The sequence below is a fragment of the Triturus cristatus genome, chromosome 4_2, assembly GCF_964204655.1.
Source record: "Triturus cristatus chromosome 4_2, aTriCri1.1, whole genome shotgun sequence".
Lineage (NCBI taxonomy): Eukaryota > Metazoa > Chordata > Amphibia > Caudata > Salamandridae > Triturus > Triturus cristatus.
Window position 1 is genome coordinate 80,335,394 of NC_140586.1, and position 14,413 is coordinate 80,349,806.

At 46.5% G+C, this 14,413-nt stretch overlaps 1 protein-coding gene across 2 annotated transcripts in view; it reads right to left on the reverse strand.

Annotated features, from left to right (window-relative positions):
- The window catches only part of LOC146833028 (tetratricopeptide repeat protein 39A-like), a 223,920-nt gene that overhangs the window by 50,525 nt on the left and 158,982 nt on the right, over positions 1 to 14,413 (reverse strand). For both annotated transcript variants that reach the window (XM_085600625.1, XM_085600622.1), the window contains exons 6-7: positions 1,601 to 1,665; positions 822 to 921 (exon numbers count right to left, since the gene is read on the reverse strand). In XM_085600625.1, the coding sequence (XP_085456751.1) occupies positions 822 to 921; positions 1,601 to 1,665 (165 nt within the window). The remainder of the gene's footprint in view (positions 1 to 821; positions 922 to 1,600; positions 1,666 to 14,413) is intronic.

Below are 14,413 nucleotides of genomic sequence, written 5' to 3' on the forward strand. Positions count from 1 at the left end.
TGATTAGTTTTGTGTTTAGCGTAACAGCATACATGACAAGTACAAGGTATTTGCCAATACATGGGCATGGGCAGTAAAACAGTGACAGGTATTGCCCCCAACATTTCAACAGGAGAAATGGCAGAAATCTGTTGTCGGGGGGGAAGGGGGGAAGAGTCCTTGGTTTAACTTGTCCATCCAAAGTCTATATGGAGACGGTCCCTCCACGAAGAGGTCGAAAACAGTGGCAGGGAGGGGGATTTCTGGGGACGAGGTGGGCCCCGTAAAAAAGTAGAATAATGACAGTTTGCGAACTGTGCTAGGGGAGTGCTTAATTTGAGCCACTGGTTTCCAGTGCTCGGAACCGGCACTTAATTGTCAACACCGGCACTTACAACGCTTGTGGTTGCGCTGTTTGTGTTATTTAGAGATTAGCAGATCAACCATTATTTATTAACTCAATATACAATAATAACTAATACCTGCCAACCAAGCCATTCTCATGCTTTTGGGGGCCCTAAATAGTCTGAACTGTCACACTTACACACTGGTGTTGTCATTGGCAGCGCTGGCACAGGCAGTGGGTGGTGCAAGCTGCCGTGGCTGCCTGATGAGGGCAGTGGCAATTACTTTTTTACAAACTAAGCACTGGCAGGGATACACGGTGGCTCTTATCAGGGATCTGAGATCAGAACAGTATTCTGTAGGAGGACTCTCTTGACAACTCTGGCAGGTTCAGAGATATGAGTCTGAGTAAACTGGAAATGTAAATAACATTTGGAAACAAGACCCAAACCAATGCCTTAAATCCACCAGAAAGATGATTTCCAACTGGGCCTCACCAGGTTGAATGCCCCTATGCCCAGGGCTATCCCGCCCTCCAGGTGCACGTGGGCCCGTCCTTTGGTGAAGTGGTTGGACTGGATAAAATTGTTCAGCTCCCTTTTGGAAAAAAGAAAATGGGTTTTATTATCATGGCAAAGCAAAACTGAGAAATAACACATTTACTCAGTGGAGCATAGAAAAGAAACCCTCACTTTGCAAAACCCTAGACCAGCTATTAATCATGTTTTCATGCCACAATCAGGCATAATCTGCTATTGAAGAAAGGAGGGGGATAAGGGTGTAGGTGGTGGCAGAGGTTTTTACGAAATGAGGTGATGCTTTCTAGATATCTCAGATACTCAAGGAAAGAGTTTCACAAACAATTTAGCATTCTTTTGTTGCAGCGGATTGGAATATTTGAGATTCCAGTCGCAATAATTTTTGTTTCTGGGATTTTACATCTCCAGGCATTTTTAGGGTGGAGTGGACAAAAGCAGGTTGTTGATCTTTAAGGGCTTTGAAGACAAAGCAGATAAGCTTGAGCTTGATTCTTTCCTTCAGAACCAACCAATGAAGTCTTCTCAATACTGGCGTTAAACTTTCAAACTTTTTGGAAAAAGATACAAATTTATCTGCAGAGTGTAGTAGACCTTTAGGAGTGCCAGGGAATGTATAGGAGCTCTCTTAGAGTAGGGCATTCCCACGGCTCATTTTGGACACTACAAAGGCTTGACCTACTGCATGAATAGTTGATGCTGAGCATTGAGTGAGACGTTGAGGAAACCATGCACCTTACCTGTATAAGAGGAAACTGCTACGCAACCTGATTCCTCCTTTGAAGAAATGAACCATGTTTTCATCCTGTAGGGCATTAATCAGAAGTAGAGAGAGATTAGCACACAGAGGGGAACAGGGTAGCAGGGAAGCAAGGGGGGGGGGAGAAGACATCGCCAAAGAAAGTGAGAAAGCAGCACAACGACAAGGTGACGGACAAATGAACTCCATGAGGTCATCCAAGAAGGACTATAATGCAGATCACCCCACCACCCTGTGCGGCAGATTACTTTTGGCTTTGACAGAGCTGTTGCTCTTCTGCCCTTCTTTACCCATTTTGTCCCTACAGATTTTGAATGGGGGATAAGCTTCAAAGTCACTGCTTCTTATAATAAGCACTGTTCGAAAGCACTACAGGAAGACTGGAATGGTCAGCTTATGCCAGGCTTCTCCCAAGATAGCTCGCAAGCTACCGGTAGCTCTCCACCAACCTGTAAGTAGCTCTCCTGTGTCCAGCCCAACCAACTAAATTATTAGCTTTTGCTTGGCTGAATTAATATATGTATACCAAAATAGAAAATTGTGCATTCAACATGAACATGAGTGTATTTTCAGAACTCATAAGCTGATGCTTGGAGAAAAATAGTTGGAATCCCATAATATACTTAAAATTAAGAAAAAGTATTATCTTGTTGCTAGGGCCATACAAGCTATAGCTATTACGTATTACTAATGTAAAGGCATTCAAAACTGATATAACCATTGTTACTTTACTGCCTGCCTGCCCGATGCACTGAGGTGATCACGGCTAGTAATTGTGAATTGTGTGGCTACTAATGTAGTTTTGCCTGAAGTGGTCGCTATTGCACTAAAAATATAAGTAGCTCGGGATGATTTTCATTGATCATAAGTAGCTCTTATTACAGAAAAGGTTGGAGACCCCTGGCGTCCACCAAAGTTGTTATCTAGAGTTTTCAACATTTTACTTGAGCCTTAAAATAGTTTTCAAGAACTTTGGCACTTCCTGCTAACAAACAAAGCTTGTACTTAAGTCGGTCGCAGTGCTGTTCATCAAAAGGTAGAATATCAATCCAAGGGTGTATAATTTTGCCACAGAGACTAAATAGCTCACCCTGATGTACCAAATAAGGCAAGCATCATTGAAATTCTAGGTGTTGAAATACAGACAGTGGTGGTTCTGACACAAAGATAGTTAGAAAAATAAATATAAATGGCAAGAATTAGGTGAAAACATTAGAATGGGAAAAAAGAGTGTGGAAGGCCGAGTATACAAGTAGCGAGGAAGAAGTCAGACAGCAGATGGAATAAGAAGGTTTGCTAGAATTGGAGAAACAAAACACAAATGCAGAGAGGGCAAGAGTTTGATGGTGCTCGCTGAGTTTTATTTGTAGGACGCCTAGAACAAGATGCTTATATTCTGGATTTTGAATGTGAATCTTTCCTAAACTGATTCTGTAAAATTATAGATTATGTCTAAAAGCCGGTCATACTGTATACTACACTCATTCTTACTTTTTAAAATTCTGATTTAAATTAATATCCAGGGATCGATTCTTGTCCTTTGCTAAGTGAATGGCCAAGTGTTCTTCTAGACCTTCAGTTTATCTTTAAACATTGTTGATGACATCAGTTTGGATGCCAGCCAGTACATTTACCAACTGTGAAACCTATGCTTAGACCTGATTTCCTTACATGCCATGTTTTTTTCTTGTCATTGTTTTTATTTAAATGTTTTCAAAAATGCAGGACAAGGTATATCAGATTCACATGAGCAATACAAAAAAGTGCAATCCCAGCCATTTCAATCATTGTGATGCATTAGGAGTATATGGTATGGATCACACATTTTACTAATACACTACAATTCCCACAGTCACTTTTCCCCCAGCACATCCATCCCATAATTATCTCTAGTCATCCGTTCAAGGAGGACTATTAGGGGAATGGGACCGTTTGATAATATTTGAAATCCCGTATGGTAACCTTCATGTGCCGCTCATCGGCTAGTGCCCACTTCACTAAGTCTTTTGTCCATCTTGTAACATCAGGAGCCTGAGTTGATGCCCAGTGTATGGCAATCTGACGTCTCACCAGTACCATGCCCAACGCCTCCAATCGAGTTTTCTTTTTAAGATGTTTTCGCCATGGCACTATACCTAGTAAGCACATTTTCATAGACCCTTCCAATGCTAGCCCTGCAGCATGAGCCAGGATTCAGAGCACTTCCTCCCTGAAGTTTGGAATGAGGGCCAGGGACACACCCATGTCATATGGAGAACGTCTGTAGAGGGCTGCCTGCATCTTCCACACGCAGCGGGCGTAGCAGGCTAGATACCTGATCATGTTTAGGTGTCATGTAGATTCTATGTAAGTAGTAAAACTAGTTGAAAGCGTGCATTAGGGGACACCTGTTTAAGTTTACCACAAGCCTTCTTCGATTCCGCAGTTGTTAGTTCTTCTAGGCAGTCAGTGCTCCAACGGGCTCTAGTCCGGTCAGTCCTTCCTCCCCTATCAATTACTAGTGTGGCATGTAGGTGTGTTATCAGTGGTCTACAGCCAATGAGTTCTAGCAACCTCTGCATGATTTTGTGCTTTTGTGGCTTATCAGGAAATGTGGTGCAAATCATTTGGGCAGTGTGAGCTAATCTCCAAACTCTTTCTGAGCTTGTGTGAACAAGATCATTCGTTTTTGAGAAACAAGTCACCTACAATTTTGCATCCCCCTTCACGCCAAGCATCGAAAGGCATGTCCTTTTGCATATTATAAAATGGCCTTAATACCTTTAGAGGCATGACCTTCACAAAAGCGAGCCCGTCGAATATTTTACAGACCACTTATGCCACACATCTACCATCAACCATATCAAATACAGAAAGTCTCTAGGGACTCAATTTCCCATTATAAATACCGCTGAGAAACTGTGAGGGTTGTGGGTACCCGCTAATAACGACTTCTCCCAGTTAGGGGCCTTAGCAAACCAGCTTACTGCATGCTGTAATTGTGATGCAGTGTTGTATATAAACCGGTCAGACAATACAAGTCCAACCATAAGAGTTTCAAGAGTTTCCGTAACACCGGGCTCCCTTTCACAGCCCCTACTAACGGGCATAGTAACTTTTCTAAGCAAGTAAACGTTGAGGCCAGTATTGCACACATCATATTCTGCAACACATCCAGGTAACGCGTCAAGAATACCATTTTAGCCAAGGAGATGCGTCCAATTATAGAGACTGGCAATGTCTTCCAATAGTCCACAGAGTGGTCAGACCACCCAGCAACCTACCAAAATTTAGATCATACTGCTCTAGCAGGCATCTTGTCTCTCATATCCCTAGGTACAGAGAGCTGTCTCTCCTCCATTGTAATCTAAAGCCAGGTGTCAGTCGACCCAGTCTAAGCAGTGAGAACAATTTCAATTTAGCTCTGTTTGTGTGTAGTCAAGAAACCGTTACAAACTCAATCAGTTCTTCAACAACAGGGGCACAGACCTGGCCAGGTGGCCGGCTGCACAACTTTAACACAACAAGGACCAAAGCCCATGCGGCACAAGAGTGCACACATGTATAGTCATCCAATAGTGTTGAATTCTCTTCCCAGATCTAGGGCCTTCAACACTAAGTCCTCCTCCTAGAGTGCATGCATAATGTAATTCGGCTGTTTCATATTATACTTTCTGCTCTTCCCAGGGATGAACCCCATTTGAGCTTGCTGTACAAGTGTGTTAATCAGCAGCAGCAGTCTAGTCGCCTAAACCTAACACAGAAGCTTAATATCAGTGTCCAGCATTGATAGCGGCCTGTGGGAGAGGCACGTTGGGTCCCTCCCCCCTTAGGAGTCAGCACTGTCACAGGTTCTCATTGATGGCTGGAGGACTCCAGTCTATCTCACCTCCATTAAGACACCTATCACTTCTCCAACACTAAAGAGGGAAGAGCCTGATATAACTCAGCTGGGAGACCCTCAGCTCCTGGTGTCCTCCTATGAGTCATGTCCACATATGCCTCATTGAGCTCCTCCAGCTCAAGTGGGCTTTCCAGGCAGTGCCATTATTCATCAGTAAGCCAGGGCAGATCTACAGCCAGGAGATAGCTCTCAAGTGTTTGCTCAGATACAGTGTGGGATTATGCAAATCCCATCTGTAGGTCATCTGTGCAGGTCTCATTTATCTGATCTCTAGCAATCCTATCTGGCACTCCCTCTCTAACATAGGGTCAGTTTGTGTGTATGTGTTCTGTCTCTTGTTAGTGACCAGGTGTTAGGAATGAGATTTCTGGTTGGCTAGGGCATGCGCCTAAGCCAGGCAGAAACCACCACTCTAGTCAGGGCAAGGGAGTTACACACTGAAGATAATCCCTGCTCACCTCCTTGGTAGCTTGGCAGAGCAGTCAGGCTTATCCCAGAGGCAATGTGTAAAGCATTTACGCAACACACACAGACAGCAGCGACACACTAGGCACACCACAAAAGAAACTATACACAAGGTTATATCAAAAATAGCCTTTGTATTACTCATAAAACACATTAGAACGCAATCACATATATACACTGTGCCACCTGGCACTAGGTATGACTTTACAGGGAATTATATACATTACAGGGCCAATCGGGCCACTGTCATCACCATCATAGCATATACAGTTAGCAAAGCAACCAGTAACTACTGGTAAAACACTGTACTTAGCATAAATACGTTCTGCATACCTCTATCCCAGTGCACCACTGTAAACAATGGTCATAGTACGCATAAATCACCAGGCCAATCGGGCCCTGTCCTCTTTAGTACATACACAACCGCTAAAGAGGACAACCAGTAACTACTGGTAATATTGCATGTAGCATAAACACATTATGCATAATATCTTAGGCATGCATCCTAAATTACCACACTCCTACGGTGCACACATTACCCCAGGGCCTTACGTTCCACCAGAACACAAAGTGATCTCCAGGCCAAATGGCCTTCCTAGGGGGCCCGTCTTGGGTTGTCCCGTAATGCCCTTTGTCCCCAAGTCAGGGCCTTCTTGGCTGCCGATGCAGCACTCAATTCTGGGCACAATCCTCTCCTGGGGAGGGGGTGCAACTCACCCTTGTCACCCCCAACCATGTGTGCCTCATGTTGCAGCTGCTCGCAATCTGGCGGTGCAGCTGCATGAACACAAATCGGCACCAACAGTGTGCCCTCCCAACACCCTCTCGCTGGGGCTTCTCTTGTTTGTTTGTAGCTACCCGCGATCTGGTGGTGTAGCTGTGAGCATCCCCCGGGCACCACAGTGCGCCCTACAGGCCCCACTAACCGGGGGTTCTCCTCAAGTGGCCGGGAAATAGGCGGGATGTTGGTAGGGAGCACCCGAGGCTCTCTTGCTGCGTCTGGCGATTACTGGGGGCCCACCTCTCCCTCTACTAGGCGGGGAGGTGGGGAACTGTGGAGTAGAGCCCAAGAGGATCCGGTTCTTCCCCTCTGGGGATCTCGGCTACCACAGGCTCGACAGCACGCGGGGCTCTCCTTGAACATGGGAGCCCCGCCTACAACCAGGCGTCCTTCACCTGGCTTCCTGCATGGCCACAGATTCCTCTTCGGAGGGCGCGATGCCCTGCCCACCGTCAGGCTCGTCTCGCCTGACTTTCTGTTCGCGTTGGCGGCCGCTTCTTCGCCGCAGTGGCCACAGGAGCCTCTTTCTCGTGCTCTGCAAGGACGATATGCACAGCGCCCACCACACCCTGATGCAGAGGAGCCCATGCTAGGGGCTCAACACCTGGGACTACTGGCTTGCTCCAGCCCACGTCCAGGGCAATGAACAGAGCACGCAGTGCTCGGCCGGTCTCACCCCAGCAGACACCACCAGGAAACAGGCAGCACTTCTTTACCAGAAGTGCACAGGCAGGCCAGCACATTGGGTCTCCTGGGCAGATAGCAGATCCGCCAGCAGCCAAGCAGGGCTGCAGGTCAGTCCCCCGGTGGCGGTTCCTCCTGGCAGTCCGGCAGCCTGCCGGCCTCAAGTAAGCACAAAGCAGCACACCTTACATGGGGTCACAGCCCCAATCCTTATACCACACATCTTCTTTGTTCTGCCCTGGCACAGGGCTTGGGACCCAGTTCAAACCAGTTCTTGGGGGCACTTAACAAGTGCAAAACAGTCCCCATTGACAGTGTAGGTCCTGGCCCCTGACACACCACAGGAGAGCGGAGCCAACATTGTATAAGGCAGGCACAGACGTATTCAGGGTCAGGGACTACTCCTCCCACTGCTCCAAATGCAGATCAGGCCTATTCAGCCTAGAGCTGACTCACCCAGCCCCTCTGGAGCCACTGCACCTCCCCAGTCTCTGTCACTCCAGAGCCAGACATGCAATACACATCAGGCAGGCACAAAGACACATAGCACACAGAAATGTCCACTTCTAAAAGTGCCATTTCTAAAATAGTGATAATAAATCTGCGAACATGATTACACAGCATTTATTACCACTATTCCAAACATACTAAACTTGACCACTCTACTCCTCTTAGGTCAGAATTACCACTGAAGCACATATCAGGGAATCCCCTATGCATTCCAATGAGAGGGCAGCCTCACTGTAGTGAGAAAACCAAGATGTCTGTTTGTCACTATCAGGACACGCCACACAGTTAAGGCACACGTCCTACCTTTTAACTATAGCGCACCCTGCCCATAGGTCTAGCTAGGGCCTAACTTAGGGGTGACTGATATGTAGTGAAAGGGGAGTCACAGACGTGGCAACCACTTTGTGTGCCATGTCACAGGGGCAGTAAACTGCGTATGCAGGCCCTGCAATGGCAGAGGCATGAGACAGGTTTGAAAGGCTACTTTGGTGGGTGGCACAAGCAGCGTTGCAAGCCCACCAGTAGCATTTAATTTACTGGCCCTGGGTATCTGAGATACCACTTTACAAGGGACTGATAAATTAAATACGGCAAACAGGTGTAGACCAATCTTACCACGTTTGCCATAGAGGGCACATGCACTTTACACTGGACAGCAGGAAGGCAAAAAGTTCAGGGATGACCCTGCAAAAGGGCAGAGTCTAACACCAGGCTAGCGTTTTCCAAAATGTATCTCCCTCCCGAAACAAAAGCAGCCAATATTGTGTGTGTGTGTATGGTTCTCTAGTCTGATCCATGTTCCCTCAATCTGCCTTTGTACCTGAACAATTCACCAATTCACAGAGACACATTGGGCCATGCATCAGCATGGTTGTCTATTGATGCCTGATCCTGTTCCAGGTCAACTAGTGTCTGCTCCAGTCGCCTCTGCACCCCAAAAACCTGGGCTAAACACTCCTCCCCCCATAAAGCCTCTTTATGTGCCACCAACTGCAGTGCTCGACTGTCTGCAGAACCATGATTATTTCAGAAAAACAATGTAGTGTACTTCTTAACTTGATTAGCAAAAGCACTGTCAGTCAGTGCGTCTGTTTGCAACTTCCACATCGGGATTCTGGGTCTAACCCATCTCAGCATCACTGTGATGAGCGGTGGGGAGTGGTAAGAGAGTTTACAATTTATTGCCCGGTTTTTATAAATGTTAAGATCTTCCCCATGACCCAACACATAATCGAGCCGGCTATGTGCACATGCGAGTAATGATAGTATGACATGCATGGAATGGTAGTGCCGCCAGACCTCCATGTAACTGTAGGTCAACCATCACCCCACTCAGTGTTGTCTCCATGTTTGGTTTTAGGTCTTTTCCCTGAGGAAATGTATCTCTTTGCCAGTCTCGGACACGGTAAAATGTCCCCTGCCTATATGATTCATGTACCCAAGTACAGGACAATTTGCCTCATCACTTCAGGGAAGAAATGTTGATCGTCTGCATTTGGAGCACTGGTGTTTATTAGGCAAGTGTCAAACCCATCTAGCACTCCAGCAACAATCACATATCTGTCCCTAGGGACAAAGAGTACCTTTCGTTCTGCTAAGGGGACCCCCAGCAGCAATCCGTGTCACCACCAATCTTGCATAATTAAGAGTATGTGGCAACGAACATACTCCATCTTTTCCTCAGTTTCACCACCTCCTCTTTAAGCAAGTGGGTCTCCAGCAGAAGTGCAACTTGCACCTTGTATCTACGGAGATGAGAATACATTCTATATCGCCTGGGAGCAGCTATTGAGACTTTGAACATTCCACGTCATCAGCACTATAGCTATAACAGGTGATGGTGTTCAGCGAGAGCCGCCGTCGTGGCCAGGCCACCGCAGTAGGTGTCATCTCTGCTGTACCGTCCTGACTATAGGTAACGGCTCCCGTTCCCAGTAATTCTCCATGAATCATGCAGGTGCTCATGAAAACAAAGGATAAACACATCTAGTTTTATAACTAGCACAACACCCCCCTGCCGCTCCCCACTGGAAGACACAGGACCCTCCCCAACTGTTAGTCCACCCAGGTATATCACTGTTTTGCTGTGAATGATGAAAGAGAGTGTACTGAACCCCCACTTCCCCACTGAATTATCTAATCCCCAAGTCTAACGCGATCCCCTCAGTTAAAAGGGCCATAAGACGGAAAGAGAAAACACGTCGGCAGGAATCGACCTGCCAGGGGCCGCCTCAGACCGCGCACCCCAGTGCTTAATTTGAGCAGGTGCTTTCCGGTGCTCGGCACCGGCACTTAATTGCTGGCACACTTGTAGTAGTGTTATTGTTAGTAGTTGTGTAAGCTCTGATATTAGCAGCGCTGGCAGTGGCAGTGTGTGGTGCAAACTGCAGTGGCCTCATCACGAGGGCTTTGGCACTTATTTATTTACAAATTAAGCACTAGCGCAACCTCAGCTGGTACAAGTGCACCAGCGCTGGATGCCCAGAAGGGAGCGATGTGGGGTGTGATATGGTCCTTCCTCCTCCAAAGGGTGGGGGTGCAAAGTACCGAATGAGTAGTTTTCGCTCGCCAGTTTTTTTATGTGAAAAACACCAGTCGTGTAGAACTGTACTTTCCAGACATCTGGACTCCCAGGATACTTGGAGGCTTATTTACTTTTAACATGGAAAAAGTGACGTACCAAGGCGCAAGAGGCTTGTAGATAAGCCCACTGATCTCTGTCCACAGCCCATGCAGTCCCTCAGTGCTGTCCTACAGTGCTGTGTGGCAGAGTCAGGGTGCACACAGGGGCTTATTTACAAGCCCCTTGCACCGCCGGTATGTCACTTTTTCCCATATTAAAAGTGACACACCAGTGGCGCAAAGGGCTTGCAAATAACCCCTCAGTGTCTCCGCAAGATCCACAAACTCTTAGGAACATATTTGCAAGGCCCCTGTGACACCAAGCGTCCCTTTTTTTTACGCTCCGGTGGCGCACAATGCTGATCCATATTTACAAGGCCATGAAAAGCCTTTTCATGGCCTTGTAAATAGGTTGTATGACAGAGGCACACATGGCTAAACCACATGCACCTCTACCACGCAGCCTGAACCACAAATACATCTTAACCACGTATTTTTTTACCACACATTCCTTTACCATGCATTTTCATTGTAAAGACATGAATGGTAAGGGGGTATGTTTGGCTAAGGTCGCCACTAGACCCCCCCGCCCTAAGCCCTAAAATTCAAACTCCCTACCTCCACCCCCGCTCTGAGGACTAAAACCTGCCCTGCCCTTAAAACTACCTCTTTTCCTCTCCTGCCCAGAGGTCAAAAACCATGCCCCTTACCATATACTACCCCAAACCCTGCCTGCCCCCTGTGCTGTCCCTAAAAGCAACTCAAACCCTTCCACTGCCCTGAGGCCTAAAACTCTTACCCCCATTTAAGAAAACTACCCCGATCACACCCCCCCACCCAGAGCCCTAAAAATTCCCCCAACACACCCCTAAAAACTACCCCCCCAATACCGGCCCCAGCCCCTCTTACCTGTGTGCATCTGGAACTTCCTATTCCGATGCTTTGCCTTCCCATCCTGGACACTAGAGCGCTACCTGCCATAACCATGCACATGCGTGGTTAACGCAGATGCGTTGTTCAGGCAAGCGTGGTTATGCTTCCGGTGTTCTGGCATGCATGGCTCTGCCTGTGTTGTTCCGGTCGTTCCCCTTGTAAATATGGCCCCCTTTCACGCATTACTCTGCGTAAAAGGGGCGTTCCATGGGTGTTGCTGTTGGTGTTCCCACGTACCACCCATGTATTCTGATGCATTCCCAGATTTACAATGGTTTGTAAACCTGGGAATGTGTCAGATTCTAATGCCTCTTTAGGAGAGGCATTAAAGTGGCGCAACGAGGAGAAATACCTTTATTTCTCCTTGTTTTTTGCTCTTTCTATGTGTGCTACATTCTGCACCGCCAGATTCAACAGCGGTTCTATACTTTTGGAAAGTACTGCAATTAATCCTGCCATCTGCTAACAATATGCTAAATACTTGTTTGTGAACATCAACAGAAGCAGTATTTGTTTTAAATGTTAAAAAATAAATGAAGACAAGAGACATGAAATAGCTTGTACTATGTTGACAAAAACGGTATACATTTGTGATATATTATTTGGTGACTGGGCACACTGGGTTCAACCTTAGCTACTTGACCTTTGAATTTCAGGATACTAGGATTACCATAGTACACTCCCCACACATACTCAGTATGGCCTTTGAAGCCCAAGTTTGGGGTGGTTGAAGTTTCAGCAACTTGAAAATGCTCTAACACATGGTATTTTGGACTTCTTTTCAATAAGCCAATCAAGAACTACTAAAAAAAGTGGATACGGTTGGCCCTGGGAATGTTTACCCCACTGGTTAGGGCATGCCCAGAAATCACTCCCACCCACAACTGGTGGCTATGCATAAATGTGGCACCTCAAGACACCCACTTCAGAACACTTCCGGGACCTGTGGAAGATCAGAAGAGGACTGGAACTGCTGTCATTGACACGAGAGAAGGTCCGAATGATTGACCTGCTCCCTCTTGTAAACAGGACAAAACGTGGACTAAAATGGTCAGTGTGGCTACACTGAGGAAACAAGCTACAATAGGCATCTTCCTGGAACTAACGGGCTGACCAGTGGCAACTGGACCTGGACTAAACCCTGCTGTTGTGCTCTGTCTGACACACAGTCTCTAAGCGCCTCCCCTGAGGAGCTGGGAGCTTTAGAAGTGTACTCCTGTGGTTGACTGGGACTTAGGAGAATGCCAGGAGGTAACATTTTTGACCAGGATGAACCTGGTTGTTGTAGCCGAGCCACGCTTCATCAGAGCCAGCCTGAAATTAGGCCGAGGTCCCAGTCTACTACGACCATAGATTATCATTGGCACTTTGTGCTTTTTGGTGCTATTTTCCCTAAAGCCTTTAAAACTCATATCTCTGGTTCCCCTTATTAATGTTTGTAATTGTGATGCAATTTTGTTTATTCAATTTTACTCTATTTTTCCAATTCGGTTTGAGATTTCCAATGTTTGGTGTTTTGACTATATTACTGTTTTGGTACTGCATAAATAGTTTACCGAGTGCCCGAATTTAAGCCTGCCTGCTTTGTGCAATACATTCCAGAAGTCCAGCTCAGGGTAATTTAGTGACTTGGATGGCTCATTATGACAAGAGTTGTGACTGTTCCTTAAAGTGAGCAGTCGCCACCCCCAAATAATAATCCAACTTCTTACACATGGAAACAGTTTTTTTCTTTCATATCCAATCATCAAAGCACAGTAAACCAGATTTTTAGGTGTTCTCCTGAGTAAATCTCGATGATATAGGTCCTATGTATCTATACTATCAAACACCCAAGGTATTTTTCAAATTTTGTAATGCCGGTAAGCAGACACCAAGCTGAAGATCATAGACCACTGTCTGTATTTGTTAAGTAGAGGGTTCTGTGTTCTGGATAATAGTAAAATGTTTTAAAATAAACAATTTTATTAGGTTTTGCATGTACAGAGAACATTAATCACCAGGGATGCCTAAGGGCATCATCATTTGCCCGACCCCCTAACGTTCCCCAAATCAGCCAGGATTCCTAGGAGGGGGTGTTTGGGTGTTAGTTCAAGAGAGTGGCCAAGGACCCGGGTCAGTGAGTCAGTAATCTATCTCCAGTAAACCGATTCGAGAGACATTACCATGTCACATGGGAAAAAATCACCTTGGTGGTGGGGGCAACCAAAGCAAGTGTGGCTGGGCAGTTTCCCAGAGTGCCATAATTTCAGGGGGGTTAGATATGTGCTGTATAGGTAGTTGAGCAGGACTAGCCAGAGTTGGGAGAATATGGAAATTTCACGCTGGGTCATGTGAGGCAGTCTCCAGTCAAGGTCGTCCAGGGGGGCAACCCATTTCTCCCATTTCTGCCTCGAAGAGATTAAGACATCAGGGTATTGTAATGAGGGTGTGGTATTTGCCTGAGACACTACCCCTGCCTGGTTTGTCCATCAGCAGCTTAGCTTTCAGCAGATTGTACATGGGGAGCTCATCGCAACTTTCCTTGTACATGCTAAGGGCATTTCTGAGTTGCAAATATTTGTGGGATTGGGTCTTAGAGAGGGTATATTGAGTCAGAATGTCTTGGAACGATCTAATGTGGGACCCCTTCCAAATGTCTCGGAAGGTCGTAATGTCTATCTTGTCCCATCCATGGAAGCCTTGAAGGCTGGAGGTGTGATAGAGTTGTTGTCCTTTCCACAAGGGGGTCTGCTGGGTAAGCCGATTATGCCAGCCCATTAAATACAGTGTGGCCACCCATGTCAGGAAGACCACGAGTGGCCTCAGGGAGTTGTTGTAGGAGAGGGTCCCGGTACAAAAGTCCCATCATCATGTGAAGGCCAAGGAGGGACAATTTGGCTGGGTAAGCGGGATTGTCCCACCCTCCTGTCAGC